Here is a 17106-nt window from a genome sequence, read left to right as displayed (position 1 = left end):
AGAAAGCAGGATGTTGTGGTGCCGACCAGAAAGCTCCGATAAGCTTGTTGGGGAGTTCCTTGGCACAGGACCCGTAATCAGGTAAAACCTCCCCACCTGAGAAACAGCAGTTTATTTCCAGTGCTCGTGGGGCAGAGGTAACGCGGGTGACGGTGCGCCACCCGCCGCGCGTCTGAGTCAAAAGTGTAACATGCGTAGACAACGCAGACGCGCAAGTCTGGTTCAATGTTTCGGTTGTTCAACCTGCTAACGGGGATACGCGGTAACATAAATACGATATTTTACCTTCGTTTCAAGGTAGCAGCTTGGAGGTTTATTTATGGAGGCGACATAGTGCACGGAGGACCTGACCGCGGTGTTGTCGGTAAGTTAGCCTCAACGCCAAAGCTAGCTCCTCTGCTGTGTGTCTGCTGATGGCACGGTGACGAGGTGAGGGTAGTTAGTAAAGTAACTAACTAAGCGAAACCACTCATTTGTTTATATATATGTGTATATGATGCAACCTGACACTTCAAACTTGAACCGGACCGTCAGAAGACCGGCGCATATTAAGAAAGGCTTTGCGTCACGTGATCCACGTCGCGTCACAGCTCAACTAATTGGATGACTGCTGAGGAGATGATGAGTTCATTTGTTATGCAAAGTGGTGTTTTTGTCTGCGTTGTCAGAGGACAGAGCATGTTGTCAATAGTGGTTGGAAAGTAAGGACATTTCATTACTTTTTTTATTTTTTTTTATTTTTATAAAATACTTTTACTTGAGTATTTTCATTTGATTCTACTTAATCCGATCACTTCACTATATTTCAGAGGGAAATGTTGTACTTTATACTTCAATACATTTGGACTTTTCGGATGAAGCTTTGACACATTGGACAATAGAACAAGCTTTTGAAATGCAACACGCTATTAAAGATTAAGCCAGTTGTTTTCAACCTTTTTGCCTGCTGACGTCTTGTAAGTCTCTGCGTGTAGTTGAGTTGTTAACAGTTCCACCAAATAGGGATTTTACCTCCACTTGTCTCACTTCTAAAATCAACAGATTAGAGAAAATGTCCAAAATCCCCAAACAGAACGCAATTCCCCCCCTTCTCTCCTCTCCCAGTAATCACGTGACGGGCCCTCATATTTATCTCCTGTTCATGTGTATAAAACTGGATATAAAGTAGTTTAAACCAGCTCCACCTGCAGCAGCTACAACAGTAATATGCTGCTGACACACTGATGCGTCAATATTAATCATTTAATGATCTCATATATAATAATAATAAATTAGTCAGAGGGACCAAACCGCAACATTTACTTTAATACTTAAACTCCATTTTGCCACTTTACTTTTGTATTTTTAAGTTGAATTTTTTTTAAATGGACTTTTATCTGTAATGAAGTATTTTTACATTGATGTGCGGGTATCTGATTCAGTGAAGGATTTTCTTCCACCACTGATTTTGATCACAATATGTTTATGTCACCGGGGGAACAATCAGGATGCGGGGCTCACATCGTGATAGCATGTGTTGTCTTTTTTCAGAAACAAGATGATAAAAAACTGGGGTGTCATCGGTGGGATAGCTGCTGCGATTGCAGCTGGAGTTTACGTTTTCTGGGGCCCAATTGCAGAGAGAAAGAAGAGAAAGAGAGGTAAGAAACCTGTATGACAATGTAATACGCAGATTACATGTAGGACCAGTTTGCCCCCCCCACACACACATACACACACACACACACACACACACACTGACTTGCGTTTCCCTACAGGTATGGTTCCAGGTCTGTTAAACCTGGGCAACACCTGCTTCCTGAACTCTTTGCTTCAGGGCTTGGCCGCATGTCCGTCGTTCATCAGGTGGCTGGAGAAGTTTTCAGGTTTGCCAACAATCCAGTCATGCAAAGACAACCAGCTGTCCACAACGCTGCTTCAGCTTCTCAAAGGTACATAAAACCAGTCCTTTCATGTTGAGTGTAACGGACATGCTGTCTTCATTCATTCATGTTTTCCACATGGACAATGTGTCTGCACTGACAGCTCTGTCCAGTGATGACCCGGGGGAGGAAGACGTACTCGATGCCGGATGCCTCCTCAATGTCCTGCGACTGTACCGGTGGCACATCAGCTCATTTGAAGAGCAGGTTAGTCAATGACGCTTCTTGACTAGCATGTATATAATGTTTGGTGCAGGGTTCCTATTGACGTTTGTGTCGGTTTATCCCCTCTCAGGATGCACATGAACTTTTTCACGTCCTTACATCTTCCCTGGAGGAGGAGCGCGACCGTCAGCCCAAAGTCACTCATTTGTTTGACATTCAGTCCCTCGAGGCAAGTCATCATCTCCTCACTTACATCGGCAGCAAAATCTGCAACGCGCGCACAAAACTCTCTTGCACGTTGCACAGTTCAATTTTGCACTTTGGAGTGCATGTGTAGTCTGGAGATTTTGCACCATTTTCATTCAAGGTCTGCCTCCTGTACTTTTTACAAACTAAGTCAGTCTCTTAAATATACTGTAGTCAGTGTTGTAGAAGTGTTGGAAATGCACTCTCAGTTATTCTGTGCGTTTATTTCATGCCAGAGTCTTCCTGATCAAGATGAAAAAACTATGACCTGCAAAAGTCGAGGTAAGGAGAAAAAGACATCGCAGCACCCCTACATGATGAAACCTGAAAGAACTACATTTAATCTGTGTTCATTTTTCTTTTGGCAGCCCCTCTTCATCCAATACCAAATCCTTGGAAGTTTCAGCATCCTTTTCATGGCCGTTTAACGAGCAACATGTCGTGCAAGCGCTGTGAAATACAAGTGAGTTGTTTTTGCCAGGGAAGTGAATAGAAAATGAGTTTGTTATTTTGTTCCAGAGGTGATTTATACCTCTGCTTTGTGTTTTTGTAGAGTCCAGTGCGATATGACTCCTTTGAGAGCCTCTCCCTGTCCATCCCTTTACCCCAGTGGGTAAGCAAACATGTCAGGATCACAAGAGTGTTATTCTCATAGTACCACAACTTAAAATGCCTTTTCGTTGTTCCTTTTATTTTTAATGTATTTTGTATTTGTTGTCAGGGTCGACCAATCTCTTTAGATCAGTGTCTTCAGCATTTTATCTCCTCAGAGACCATCAAAGAAGTGGAGTGTCAAAACTGCACCAAGGTACATTTGCTACCGTATCGGTAGATTGTGGTAATGTAATAATTCACTTAAACCAAAGACTGGAAACTGGCTGGTATATTTTACACCAGAAGGGTTTAATTGTTTCTTTACAGACTTTTTTTTTTATTTTGCTGATTTTCTTTTGTCTTTCTTTCGTATCATTTTAGCTTCAACAAGGAACCCCCAGAAGTGGGAACGTGCTAGAAAGCCAGAGGACAACGTTTGTTAAGCAGCTAAAACTGGGGAAGGTAACTGTAGTCGTCATGTCAATAGCCCGAGATGTTGATTATCTGTTAGAAAATCCTTACACAGCCAAAGCTTGGTTTTATCCAACTTTGGTAAAGAAATGTGAGAGAAGTTTGGTAGATCAAACGCTGCCCTTTCTGAATTATTTCTGATTGATAGCTGTTGTCTCTGCCAGCTCCCTCAGTGCCTCTGCATCCATTTACAAAGACTGACGTGGTCCAATGAAGGAACGCCCATCAAACGACAGGAGCACATGCAGTTCACAGAGTATCTATCAATGGACCGCTACAAACACAACACTTCCACACAGAGGAGTCAGCGGATCAGATGTGCTTCAAAAGCCATAAAGACCGGAATTTTTGACGACTCCACAGAAAAGTCCACTGCCAACGGCACCGGTATATTGGATTTCCTAAATCTGCAATCTGCTTCTTTTTCCATCTTTTTTTTTTTTTTTTTATGCATCATGTATTTGTTGTATTTTCTTCTCCAGATGCAGAGCATCATAACAACAACAAGCCTTTTTCCAATGGAACCTGTTCGTCTGTGTTTCTTCACTCTACTGGTGTGACCCCTTCGCTCAGCCTCTCATATGACTACAGGTAAACCCAACAGCAGCACTTTGTGAAGGTGCAGCAACACAAGGAACTCACGCACAGCCAGCCAGTCAGTGTTGGTAATCAAAAGCCTTTTGAAGACATCTAATATGTAACAAAAGATAACAAATTAAAGTGATTTTGTGCTGCTGCAGCCTTTATGTTAATCTGACGGCATTCACTTCAGACTTCTGGAAATGTTACGACTTGCATGTAAAGCATGCTTGTTAAGACATGAGACGGACGTATGATATCACTATCAGGTTAATACAAACGAGTGCATGTCTTAACATGGTTATGGAGTAACTGCACAGTACAACCTGTGTGAACTATGATATCAGGGTAACTGAAGTCCAAATTAATATTTAAAATCATATCATATACAAAATCTATTCACTATTTCATTAAGAGCTGTTTCTTTACAAAATCCAGTTAAGAGCAGAGCTAAAACCGTGTAAAGAACCTAACAGCCTGATCCTTTTTTATTTTTATTTTTTTAAATTTCCAAAATCTTTTTTTTTACATTTTGAACATGGCATAAATAAATATACTGAATACATATTATACTAAAGAAAGTGCAGTGCTGCTTAGTCCATTGACATTTGTAAAAGTCAGAGGTGGATACACACCAAAAGCAGTTAACCTTCACGCCAGAATAGGCAGAGTAAGAAAAGACAAAACAAAAAAGTGACACTGAGCAAAACATAGACAAAACAACAACAACAGCCTGTGTTTAAAAACTAAAATGTAAAAAAAAAAAAATCCCCTGTTGTTTGGTACCGGTGTTTGTATCTGATATTATTCAAGGGAACAAATCACACTGGTTCTGACATGTCCGTGATTAACTGCAAGAAAACAGAGCACAATAACATGTTATTTGTCCCATTTGTAATGATGTTCAGGCAGGTGGAAAATTTATGGAAAAATTGGGGAAAATGCGTTAATAAAAAATAGCACATGTAGAGGTTCCATAGAAGGCAGGAGTGGCGGTTAATGATCAGTCACTATCATCTAAATACAAATCAGGGATCCTCTAGAAAACCGGTGTTCATCCCTCCGGGGGAGTCTAGAGCTTTTGTGCCGACTCATGCTGGTCCGACACCTTACGAGAAACTTTCCCTCCAGTTCTGCAGAGTACCTTTTCCAGCTCACGGCTGTGCTGGTTCACCACGGCGACATGCACTCAGGACATTTCGTGACGTACCGCCGCAGCCCTCCGTCGCCTCGCGGCTCTTCGCACTTCAGCTCGCAGTGGCTTTGGGTGTCAGACGACTCGGTACGCAAAGCCAGCCTGCACGAGGTGCTGTCCTCCAACGCTTACATGCTCTTCTACGAGAGAGTTCGACAGCTTAGCTTTGCCCTGCGCTCGGAGGAGTAGCCCGGGAGCTCGCCGCCTGACTGACTTCTGCCTTTCCGGTCATACCGTCGCACCCGATGCGCATCGAGTGCGACGCCCAACGGGCGGCTTTGTGGCAATGAGACGCGAGAGGAGAGCCATCCTGGAGTTATTGATAATTCTACTTCATGAATGACAGCAACATGTTGAAGGCCATACGTGGGCGACCTGTGGATCCTTTGCCTGCTGTTCATATCAGAGTTAGAGGCTCTTAATCCCAAAGAAAACGGACCTGCAGGATTTTTGTCAAATACTTTTGATCATGTGTGCTACTTTTCTCTGTCATGTAACATTTTGGCTTTCGCAGGACAAAGAAACAGGAACAGCTGACAATATAATGCACGTCAAGGTAATAGCCCGGCCGTACATTGTTCGTGTGCGAATCTCATGATGTAACTTGTTTTGAGGCTGTCAAAGTTGTCGGCTCAATTCTGTCATTTTTTTTGTTTATGCTGTGGTGTTACATTTGAATGCAGTATACTTGGTGTTCCTGTTATTTTGTCCAATGCCTTTGAATTACAGACACAGACAGAAGTAGCTGATTAGGACTTTCCTGAGATGTTCTTTAGGAGTCGTTATATCTTATGAGAAGACAAATAGGTAGAAGCTTTCTTAACTCCGGATCTCTGTTGTCTCATCTGATTTGCGAATCATCCCCAGCAGTGCAAGTAAACTGAATTGGAAGTAACGTTTCAATTGACACGGTTCAGCTGTTGGAAGTTGATATTTTGACACTGTCATGATTTGCAGAGTTGTACAGTTGAGGTTCAAGTGCCATGTTGTCTTTAAAGCTCCGGATTTTTAACACGTGAAACCACGAGTGCTGCCACTTATGTCCAGTTAGGACCCTCCCTGAAAATATGAAGCGTCGCGGCCATTTGGCATGGAGTGGGTGTCAAACAGATTAACAGTGATCTTTTCTCAGTCAAAGCTGCAGTATGACTACAAGTTTGTGGGCAGGTTATCCTGAATATTTTGTATTAATGCAACATTGATAACTGGTGTTTCCTCCGAAATCAACAAAATGAGAAATGTTCTAGTGAAAAATCCCCTAATGTTTGCAGTTTGCACTGATGTATATTCATGTGAGATTGTGTGTATTTGTGTGCAATCTGTAAAAGAGATTGTTTTCAGGTAATAAAAAAAAAAACGTGCACGTCGAAGTTTTATTACACCTCCGTGCTGGCAGCAGAGTGGCTGTCTCATCCACAACGTTATATCTCAGAAACACCTCGAGGGAATGTCTTCAAATTTGGTGCATTCATTCACTCAGACTCAACAATGAACTGGTTAGATTTTGGTGGTCAAAGGTGAAAGGTCGTGGTGACCTCACAAAACACCTTTATTATGACATGGGTTTAAAGTGTAACTTGACTGGTAGGCGTAGTCGGGCAGTAATTCTACTTATTAAAGCAAGGTCATTTACTTGTGGGGAAAAAAGAGCCTTATACCTGATGAGCTAAGATCAGACACCCATTTTCTGAAGTGACCTCGACCTCAACAAATAATTTCTACCAAATATAAGAATTCAATTAGATTTAATTCAGTTTAAAGGGGCACCAAATTCAGAGACTGACTAAATAAACTCCATCCACTTAAGAAATCTTGAGATGTGGTTGAAAGCGCTGGAAAAGGATTGTTAGGGGACCTTGAGTTAAGGTCTGTAAATCGAACCACGATTTCCAAGGCCAGGAAATATACTTTAATGCTTCGGGGACTTGTTGAAAACCTTACAAGTGGCCTTAATTTCCAATCAGCACACGGTGACAATTACTTCACTGCTCTGTCAAGGTACATAAGAAGGTTATTGCACTGCAGCACAAGCAGCTGACTCTAGTCAACGTGACCTGTGATAAGTGAGAGCCAGTTATTTTTCAGAGACTGAATTGTTCAGGAGTGTTTTGATTTTATTGCTTATTGTTTCCTTCTTGTTTAACATTTCGGCTGCTCCACAAAACTTAACTGAAAACTAAATTAAATTGCTGATTCACTGGAAATTGTGCTCTTCTTCCGGAGTCAGAATTGACCGTCTTTACTCATCTCACCGTGGGTCATTTAGTCTCTCAGATTCAACTGATACATTCACAAACACATTTTAGACTTGTTTGTTGATGTGCCTGAGCACGAAGGACAGAACTTCAGCTGTACATTATCAGATAATATGAACAATGATGGCTCCCATACCTTACTTAAGTCACTGCAGCAAACATGGAGCGGTATTACAATTTCAGGAAGGATACAAGCAGCTGCAGGACACCTTAAGTGGTGATGGACCAGTGCAACTGGTCAATACTCTACACCTGGCCATGACTTGTCCTCACTTCTTGCTGTCCGGTAGAATGCGTCTAAAGGTCAGGTTAATGCGAGGCAAGAGGACCTTCTTGCGAACAGGGAGGGTGTGATACCAGAAGGTATTGGTCGGTGGGTTCATGAGGAGCAGGCTGCCATGAGCCAGCTCCAGTTTCACCGGTTCAATCTGTCGGCATTTCTGTTTTCCTCGAGCATCTCTGTGTCTGAAGATGAAGTCTCGTGCTGCTCCCAAAGAGACAGAAGCGATGGAGGAGTGGGGGTCCAGCTCCTTCTCGTCGTCACGATGCTCACCCACGTGATCCTGCCCGTCTTTGTACCTGGTAGAGAGACCCAACATTTTCACCAGTGCAACTTATCTCTGACTGTGGCCTTTACAGCTCGTTTAAGTAGGCTAACGTCTCACCTGTTGACCAAAACAAAGTTGAATGTCTGTCCTGTTGTTTTTGTGACAGCATCCCGAATATATTCCAAGGTTGGAGTCCATGGGCAGGCTGAACGTGTCACCCCAGAATAAGTATAAGTTAGACCTGCATCTCCGTATGTTGCTTGCTTTCTTGGTATATTGTACACCTTTCCAAACACCTGGACCTTTGCTTCTTCTCCTGGAACAAAAAAAAAAGCAACAATTGTTCAGCTACAACAGAACTTCTTGTCATAACTTTACAGAAAGAAGGTTGCTGTTGTACCTGTTGAGTACACCACCTCCTCCTCCAGCTGTTTTAAATGGTGGTCTGCTTCGTCTTTGGAGAAGAGCAATGCATAATCACAGTCTAGTCCTTCTGCCTCTACTTTTTGCCAAGGAACCGGATGAGAGAATTCTCCTATAGCTGTGTCATCTTCCTCACTACCCTCCTCCTTCATCCTCTCATCTTTCTCCTGTTTAATCCTCTTCCTTGAACTTCTTCTCAGGGTATCATTGGCGCAAGAGCGTTTATTCTGTACTGGAACCACAAACTTTTCCATTGCAGTAACCTGCTGTTGGTAGTGCTCGGAGGAGCTTAATTTGAGGATTTCTAATACCTGGACAAAACAAAGAAGATCTAAATGTTAACACAGATTTTTAAATAAATGTGCCAAAAAAAACAACAACACATCTTTATTCCATCACCATCTTTAATGTGGTTAGTTGACTGCTTATGAATAAATTTGTCATATTTTGTTGAATCAGGACCTTTTGATCAAAATAGATGATTCATTGCTTTTGATCACCACTCGATTAGTTGACTATTTGTAAAAGTTCAATAAAACGTACACAACACCAAATTATGTCACAAATGTGTGATAGTAAATGTAAAATGGTCTCGTGTTTGTGTCGTATGGATTCTGTTTGCTGTGCCCACAAAAAGCAGCAGAAAACACCTCGCAGTGGTTTGCCTTGAACAGAACTTAGCTCATTATCATAACTCTGCTTACGTCACAGTGTTTAGGCGCGAAATACTCTAATCGCGCTGGAAGACTTTCGGCGTTCCGAGGAGACTACTTCTGTTTTGCTCTCTTTTCAGATAGTTCGTGAACTCCGGTAGTTTACGGCTACTTACCGCCAAAGTGTTTTTCAGCAGGATGATTGGACAGAAAACTATTAACTCTTTTTTTTCACCAGTCTCGAAAAAGAGGGCTTCTGAGGAGTTAAGTAAAACCGAGGAGGATGCAAAAGACCCGGTGAGCGTCACTTCTCCACGACTTAACATAAGACACGTGTAGTTTGTGATATCAAAATATAACGTAATATTTAAAAGAACACTTATTAAGAGTATTCGAAACACGAGTTATTGGTTTCCCGCGACGCGTTCAGTTTCATCCAAGCTGCGTTCACAGCCACCACTGTGTTCCTGACTGTTGTTAGACGCGATGCACGTCGCTGACGCAGTACGAATGTTTGTGCCGCTCTGCCGCCGCTTTCTAAAGCCAGTTTCACCCCCAGCAGCACGTTTCTCACCAGCTCTGCACTTTGCTCAATACACTAAAATTATACAGAAGAAGCAGAAGCCCTCTGCGGTGGAGCCAGAGCCGCGCAGCCCGCCTCCGGATCCTCTGTCCCCGGATCAGCTGGACCGGATCGCCCGCAACAAGAGAGCTGCGCTGGAGAAACTGGCTTCCGCTCAAACACCGCCGGGGTTGGGAGAGAGCTGGAGGCTGGGACTTAAGGCAGAGTTTGGAAAGCCCTATTTTAAACAAGTGAGAACACGAGATATCACAAAATCACACGGTGTGTCTGCTGTTTTGAACAGTTTTAATGACTTCACTTCTCCGCCACAGTTGATGACTTTTGTTTCTGAGGAGAGGAAACGCCACACTGTGTTCCCACCTGCTGAACAGGTTTTTACCTGGACGCAGACGTGCGACATCCGAGATGTAAGTTTGACTCTTGACACTGTCTGGCAATAAACTATGAAATGTTTGTCAGATGTCTGAATTTATTTACTGTCTGTGATGACGGCTGGCCGTGATTTCAGTTTTTAGACCCAACTGAACCCAAAGCAAAATCACTTATCTCACTGGAACAAGAGTCAGTAAACATTAAAATGTTAGAATAATTAACCACATAGTTACCACAGTTTACTGAGTCCGAGGGGTCAGAACCCCCAAAATCAGAGCCTCTGTTTGAAATGACTGTTTTTAGCATTTCTTTTTGGAAATTATATGAGTTTGGTGGATTATGAGATGACGGCCCCTGGGTACAAACATGTAAAAGGACCCCCAGCCCTCCTGCAGAGGAGCAAGACCGACACCCTTTTTATCATTGAGTTGCATGTGGCTGGAGTTGTGTTGTTTACAACTTAGTTGTGTTTATGGTCATTTTATGTCATTTTGTGGTCATTTTGAGTCTCCTTGCAGTCGTTTGATTGATTTTGCATCAAGAAATGTTACCGATCACTTCAAACTGGGGCCCAAGGGATCAGTGGGCCCTTTGCTGCCTGGGAGGTCAGATATTTGTTGCTCCCAATTCTTTAATGTTGAAGATTTGCCAGTATAAATTGTGATCCCCTATTTTTCAGCTACGTAATGATTAACATAACCTAGAATGAAACGCATCACAGATTTTCTTACTGAAATATTTTAAAGTAGCTCGTGTAGTAATATGTTTGATATTGCAGGAATGTTTTGAAACAATTAATAGAGCCTCTTTTCATCTCTTATATGAACAAAACACTGACGTCGGTTGTAGTTTTCAACTAACAACAGACCAGAAAGATGCAAAATAATCCTGAGTTACAGGGGGCCCATTTTCTTGTAATCTTTTCATTGATCTGCCAAAAGATCATCTTCAAGCCAGCATATTGAATTGTAACCAATAAATCCATTTTGCTTGTGTTACCACGGTACATCTCTTTGAGTCCTCGGACGACAGATGGAAGATTATAACCCAACAGAAATGAGCAAAATCAGAGTTAACATAAAATATTAGCAACAAGATGTTTTATTTTCATTTTAAAATGAATACCTGGAAAGTGAATAAGGGTTTGCTATTCTTTCTTTCTTTGGGTAGATAGTTGCTTGATGTCTTGAACATGAACAGGGCACATGATGTCTGCTGCGTGAAAATCACCTTTCTTTAGAAGTTAAGTGTTTTATATGAGGTGTGCCTTAGTTTGGCATTAATTGTCACAGTTGCCTCAGCTGAAGATCTGTCTCTAATTCCAGGTCAAAGTGGTGATTCTTGGCCAGGATCCGTATCATGGACCTAACCAAGCCCATGGATTGTGCTTCAGTGTCAAAAGACCGGTGCATCCTCCACCCAGGTTTGAAGTCTTTTCAGTGTCTCTCATGGAAGGAATTTTTTTTTTCTTCATGATTAGATTGAGAACATTCTCTACATGTCCAAGCAAAGATTTATAGTTCTTATGGCCATTTGAGCTCAGGGGAGGACATGTGTTGTCAGAAATCTGTTAATGTATCCACGTTGATGTCTCCAGAGGTTGATCTTCTCTGTTCTCTGATTCCTGCTTGTACATATCAAATACTCGGGTTAAATTCAATAGTGCTGTTGAGCCAGTTTTTTTTTGACAACGGTCATCTTTGATCCTTTTCATTTCCAGTTTGGAGAACATGTACAAAGAACTGGTTTCGGATATTGAAGGATTTCAGCACCCTGGACATGGAGATCTGACCGGATGGGCCAAACAAGGTACTTTTTTTTTTATAGGTCAAAACCGAGTACATGGCTGGACCCCGTTTGATACGCTAGAGGGCTTTTACGGTGACAGGAAGTAGCAACATTCGACTAACCAGTGGTGTAACTTTATCACTCAGTAAGTTGATGTGTCTCAATGTCAAGGATGTGTCTTTGGAAGTGTGGGTCCTTCCAAAGGACTTAAGAGTCTAGGCACGACTCCTTCCTATCGTTCGGAGAGAGCACATAACTGAACAGTCCAGGTAGTGTGCAGGTGTGCGTCTTTCTCCTTCTTCTGTGAGTTAAGTCGCTTGATCAAGATTAGCATCTAAGTTACACATATTTCCGTGACCACTGGTATGTGTGCAGATTCGAAATTTTGTGTCAGAAGTTGCAAATCTGGTGAGGAGCGACGATGGTGTTGTTGCAGGCGAGACGCTCCAAACTGTGAGCGGGCGTGTTGTCATGTTGGAGAACCCCATTGTCATCACTCCACAGTTCAGGTTGTTTGCACCGATTGTTTTTCCTTCAGTCTCCTCCAAACGCTACGATAGAACTCTTGTGTCGGAAGTCTGATCCTGACGGCTTGGTGCGCAACCCCCCCCGTGAATGTTAAAAGAAAACTCAGCTTGTTTACACGCTGACCTGATGTGCCTTTTTCAGTGTTGGACAGTAATGTTCTGCCCCTTTTTAAAACACCACACCCACTGAAAACAACTGTACCAGCTTATTGCTTTGTTGCTTTAGGCTTTCTGAAGCATTTCACGGGCCCCTGGTGTCGATTTCCAGAGTTTGACACAAAAATTGATGTGGGCGTTCTGCTCGCGTGCTGGTCACACAAATATGTGTAACTCAAGTGCTGATTTTAATCAAGCAACAAAACTTGGAGTACTTTCTCACAAAGGTTATAGCTTCCCCCCCTGCTTCGTGCACATTACTGTGCTGCGCTCTGTTCATGTGCAACTGATCAAGTCCTGGTTCTTTTTTTGAGTGCAGCTCAAAAATGCAATCTGTTCAATGTTTACACACAGTTGCGCAACAAGACGGAGACATTAACAGACCTGATTTGTTGTCCATCTGTGACCTCGCTCATCAGGCGTCCTCTTGCTCAACGCTGTGTTGACTGTCCGATCGCACCAAGCCAACTCCCACAAAGACAAAGGTTGGGAGGCCTTCACTGACGCTGTGGTGCAATGGCTCAGCAACAACCTGGAGGGCCTCGTCTTCATGCTGTGGGGATCATATGCTCAGAAGAAAGGAGCTGCTATAAACAGGGTGGGTCTACACTTGTTTTGGTGTAAACAATTTCCACATAAATGTATTATTATGTGTTTTTCATGCTAAGTTTTATACTCTCTATTTATAGAATCGCCACCACGTCCTGCAGACTGTGCATCCTTCTCCGCTGTCTGCTCATAGAGGATATTTTGGGTGCAGGCATTTCTCAAAGGCCAACGAGCTGCTAAAGAAATCTGGAAAGTCCCCCATAGACTGGAAGGCACTTTAAATTGCAATGCAAGTTAGGTTTTCTAGTACGTGTTGATTAACTACAGACCAAAACCCACCCATAAGCTTTTTTTACTTCCTGTTTCAGCAGTAGTATGTGCATTTTTTTTAATATATATATATATATAAAGGAGTTCATGTTGGCAGTTTGTTCCATACAGATGTTCTCCCTCAAACTGTTTTAATGCATATTTGTATCACCTGCCCTTGATGGTTTCAGTGTTGTAAATATGTTTGTGTAGATATTTGCCTTTTCAGTTTACACATTAAAGTTTCCTTCTTTACTTTTTTTTACTGAAATGTTGGCTCTATTAAAGTGGTTCCAAAAAATGGATGCAGTATTTTTTTTGTCTCTGAAAAAGTGGTCTGAAATGTGATTTGCCAACGTCCTCTGACATCCATAATGCAGCAGCTGCGGTCAATAGTCCACTACTGAATTTCTGGGTAACTCTGGCCTCAATTTGGTGGATTTGAATTCACCAAATTTGAAAGAAAAACAAAACAAAAACCTGTTCACATGTTTTGTAAAATCTTAACTTGTAAATCAACTACAAGTATTTTCTCCTTAAATGTTGAGAAGTATAAAGTTGCTGGAAAATTAAATACAGTAAACATTGTTCTTAGATACTGTACTTCATGTGACCACACTTTCAACTTTACATATTAAAGGTAGGCTACAAAATAATTGCTGTTAAGCCATAAAAACAAAAAAAGTCAAAGTCACTGTAATGAAACATCCTGGAGTTGTTGCAGGGTGATTTCTTTATTCCTAATAACTTCTCATTGTTTTCAGTGTCAGTTTGCAGTTATATGTTGTGTAAAGTACATTTACTCAAGTCCTGTAATTAAGTACAATTTTGAGATACTTGTACTTTATTGTTTCCATCTGATGTTACTTTATATTTTCACTTCATTACAATTCAGAGGGAAATATTGTACTTTTCACTTCACTACAGCTTTAGTTTCTGTTGAAGATTTGACATCTATGTATTTATCTATTAATAATCTATTGATGTCATAGATAATGATATATCAGAGGGACTTCAGTCTTGAATACATTTTGCTGCATTTTCCATGTACAACTCTTACTTGAAATGAACTATTTTTACATTGCTGTATTGGTCCTTTTTTTCTTAAAGGATCTGAATACTTTTTCTACTACTGCTGCAGCAATACCAGTGGAATACAGTATGTTTCAAATACAACCTCCTATGCTTAGACTGTGGAAAAAAAAGAAATCCAATAAATGTGTTTGTGTCATTGTGTAATTGGACTATTAAAGTTAATGTCGATATATAGTTACAATAATCATAGTTTTTTTTATGGTGCACTTTTCTTGATGTTCCCACTCTGCAATTTAATTTTCTCTTGGGGAAACTACTATTACCTAAATTACTATAATTCGTTTATTTTATTTTTTTTTGTTTTTTTTGTGCTGTTTGAAATGTAAGTGTTTTAAAGTTCTTTGACGTTGATGATTAAAAACATGACGTCCGTTTGAGGACGACGTCGGGGCGCGGCTCCACCATTGACGCAGTGACGTCGACAGGAAGCGCGGCGTGGGTTCCTTTTCCCAACTCGCCCCTGTCAGTTTTGGAGTGGTAATGTTTGTACAGTTAAAGAAGTGACAATGCCCGTGGAGAGTCGGCCTATCCGGGATGCGTCCTTACATTTACGTTTCCTGCAGCAGTATCTGGTTCTTCTGAAGAAATACCCCATCCTCACAAAGTCTGTAACCAGGTCGGTAGTTTGCTGACGAGTTTCCTCAGTTTGACACCCAAAAATGATAAATTCTTACTTACTGCCTGAGGAACTTAATCCAATGCGGTTTAAGATTAGTACGCTGTTTTCTACACTTACACCAGTTTGCGTTTGTTTGTTTGTTGTATGTACATCTTTTAGATCACTTTGTTTGCACTGAGCTCAGACTGGCTTTCAGGCACAGCGCTCTGGTTTTAACCAATCAGCATGTACCCGCAGGACCTCCCCTAACGAGTTTATGACACTGATTTTAAAGTGACCAGACAACCTCTGCATGTGAATTCACCTGTTACATACTGACACAGTTGTGTGTGTGTGTGTGTGTGTGTGTGTGTGTGTGTGTGTGTGTGTGCGTGTTACTTTCAGTGGCATCCTTTCAGCTTTAGGAAATGTTCTGTCTCAGATTTTGGAGGCAAGAAAAAGGACCAAAAATGGAGGCTTGGTCAACGAGATCGAGTTGGCCGGAGCAACACGCTATGCCATTTATGGGTGAGATTTTATGTAAAAAGGCTCAACATAATTACTCTCAGTGATAGTATCTATAGACAGGACAAACTACTCCCTGTTATAGTCTTTGTATATTAAAATTGATCTCCACCTTACATGTGAGCTGTTGGCTCAACCAGGTACTTATGTATTTACTAATGTATGTAATATAATATGCTATATTATGCCTTGTTGCCTGTTGCAGGTTGTTTATTACAGGACCTGTGAGCCATATCTTTTACCAGCTGATGGAGGTGTGGATGCCCACCACAGACCCGTACTGTATAGTCAAACGGCTGCTTCTGGATCGGCTCATCTTTGCCCCAGGCTTTCTGCTCCTTTTCTACTTTGTTATGAACATCCTGGAGGTGGGTAATCTCACAAAACTGCCCCTCTAAATTATCTCAATAAAGGTGAACACCAGCAATTTGCAAAATGGGGGGAGACAAGATTTTTAAAGAAAATAAAGGTCAAAGTTCCTGCAGCAGAGGCTAAAGCATCCTAATATTTAGCCCCAATAATACCAGTTAAAAGTTTGAGCACACCGACTCATTCACTCATTGCTTTAACTTTACTGTTTCCTACTTTGTAGAACAACGCTGCGACATCAAATCTATGAAACTTATACATGGAGTTTTGTCGAAAGTAGAAAAAAGTGTAACTAAAGCAAAAATGTGTTTTAATTTTTAGATTTCTTGTAGTAAACACCAGCCTCATCATCAATGGTGTGTCCAAACATCTGCCTGGTACTATAATATAACCTATACTCAATATGTTGAATGACACTCTTCCCATCATGCAGTTTGACATAAGGGCTATAAATAATGCTGGTTTTTATTTCAGATTAAACTGTTTTTTTTGGTGTTTTTTTTTATTAATCGTCTATTCTATAAAATAAAAAAAATAATTTATAAAAAAAGCCCATCAAAACGTGACATCTTCAAATGTATTGTTTTGTTCAATGAAAACTCCAAATACATTTTTATACAAAGGATGTGAGACAATTGTAGATGTATAATCATTCTGAACCATCTTCAGGCTAAAGGGTGGGAAGACTTTGAGAATAAGATGAGAAAAAGTTACTGGACTGCTCTGAAGATGAACTGGAAAGTTTGGACCCCGTTCCAGTTCATAAACATCAACTTTGTGCCTGTTCAGGTATTTCACAGGTCACTGTCATCCTGTCAGAAAAACAAATGATGAGTCACATACTGACACCACTTGTAATGGTTATTTCTCCTCTTTGTGTTCCTGTATCTTTGTGTTCAGTTCCGAGTGCTGTTTGCCAACACGATCGCTTTATTTTGGTACGCCTACCTTGCGTCTGTGAGGAAATGATGCTTCTGAAGATTTCCTCACAGAAAACGAATGTGGATGCCAGAGGACAGAGATGATACAAGCAGGCTGTTTATTGTGCTGCTGTTAACCTGTTCCTAATCTCCATAATCATTTATTTTTTCATAAACTTGAATTATATGATTGAGACAGTCTGTTATGAATTTTGGATTAATAAATATACAATGCTTTGTGTTGTTCCTTTTGTGGTTGTGATC

At 41.2% G+C, this 17106-nt stretch overlaps 4 protein-coding genes across 7 annotated transcripts; 3 read left to right on the top strand and 1 right to left on the bottom strand.

The window, feature by feature from the left end:
* usp30 (ubiquitin specific peptidase 30) lies at positions 1 to 5953 on the top strand. Of its 3 annotated transcripts, XM_069709500.1 has the most exons (14): positions 22 to 81; positions 298 to 364; positions 1531 to 1640; positions 1758 to 1931; positions 2026 to 2129; positions 2218 to 2316; positions 2570 to 2615; positions 2702 to 2796; positions 2887 to 2946; positions 3055 to 3141; positions 3309 to 3389; positions 3563 to 3785; positions 3881 to 3989; positions 5109 to 5953. In XM_069709500.1, the coding sequence occupies exons 3-14, from the start codon at positions 1538 to 1540 to the stop codon at positions 5359 to 5361; spliced, it is 1434 nt and encodes a 477-aa protein (XP_069565601.1). In that variant the 5' UTR covers positions 22 to 81; positions 298 to 364; positions 1531 to 1537; the 3' UTR covers positions 5362 to 5953. The 3 variants fall into 3 exon arrangements, with proteins under 3 accessions (XP_069565598.1, XP_069565601.1, XP_069565600.1); XM_069709497.1 differs by lacking the exon at positions 298 to 364 and having other exon boundaries at positions 1 to 81; XM_069709499.1 differs by lacking the exon at positions 22 to 81 and having other exon boundaries at positions 280 to 364.
* Positions 5954 to 6748: 795 nt separating this feature from the next.
* Positions 6749 to 9713, bottom strand: alkbh2 (alkB homolog 2, alpha-ketoglutarate dependent dioxygenase). Of its 2 annotated transcripts, none has more exons than XM_069709505.1 (4): positions 9626 to 9713; positions 8376 to 8709; positions 8093 to 8291; positions 6749 to 8006 (listed from the first exon to the last, which is right to left on the bottom strand). In XM_069709505.1, the coding sequence occupies exons 2-4, from the start codon at positions 8650 to 8652 to the stop codon at positions 7697 to 7699; spliced, it is 786 nt and encodes a 261-aa protein (XP_069565606.1). In that variant the 5' UTR covers positions 8653 to 8709; positions 9626 to 9713; the 3' UTR covers positions 6749 to 7696. The 2 variants fall into 2 exon arrangements, with proteins under 2 accessions (XP_069565606.1, XP_069565605.1); XM_069709504.1 differs by lacking the exon at positions 9626 to 9713 and adding an exon at positions 9228 to 9398.
* On the top strand, positions 9477 to 13638 carry unga (uracil DNA glycosylase a). The gene is made up of 6 exons (XM_069709506.1): positions 9477 to 9864; positions 9946 to 10041; positions 11332 to 11429; positions 11727 to 11815; positions 12897 to 13075; positions 13167 to 13638. Exons 1-6 carry the CDS (start codon positions 9538 to 9540, stop codon positions 13305 to 13307), a joined length of 930 nt encoding a protein of 309 aa, XP_069565607.1. The 5' UTR covers positions 9477 to 9537; the 3' UTR covers positions 13308 to 13638.
* A 1228-nt stretch (positions 13639 to 14866) lies between these two features.
* pxmp2 (peroxisomal membrane protein 2) lies at positions 14867 to 17079 on the top strand. The gene is made up of 5 exons (XM_069709439.1): positions 14867 to 15046; positions 15434 to 15556; positions 15759 to 15921; positions 16592 to 16711; positions 16823 to 17079. Exons 1-5 carry the CDS (start codon positions 14937 to 14939, stop codon positions 16889 to 16891), a joined length of 585 nt encoding a protein of 194 aa, XP_069565540.1. The 5' UTR covers positions 14867 to 14936; the 3' UTR covers positions 16892 to 17079.
* The last annotated feature ends 27 nt before the right edge of the window (positions 17080 to 17106 follow it).

This window comes from Brachyistius frenatus, unplaced genomic scaffold (assembly GCF_029030835.1).
Source record: "Brachyistius frenatus isolate BFR_SWC_R1_liver_20210118 unplaced genomic scaffold, ASM2903083v1 Contig_83, whole genome shotgun sequence".
Taxonomy (NCBI): domain Eukaryota; kingdom Metazoa; phylum Chordata; class Actinopteri; family Embiotocidae; genus Brachyistius; species Brachyistius frenatus.
The sequence above is the reverse complement of the archived record's forward strand: the minus strand, read 5'-3'. Positions and strand labels throughout refer to the sequence as shown.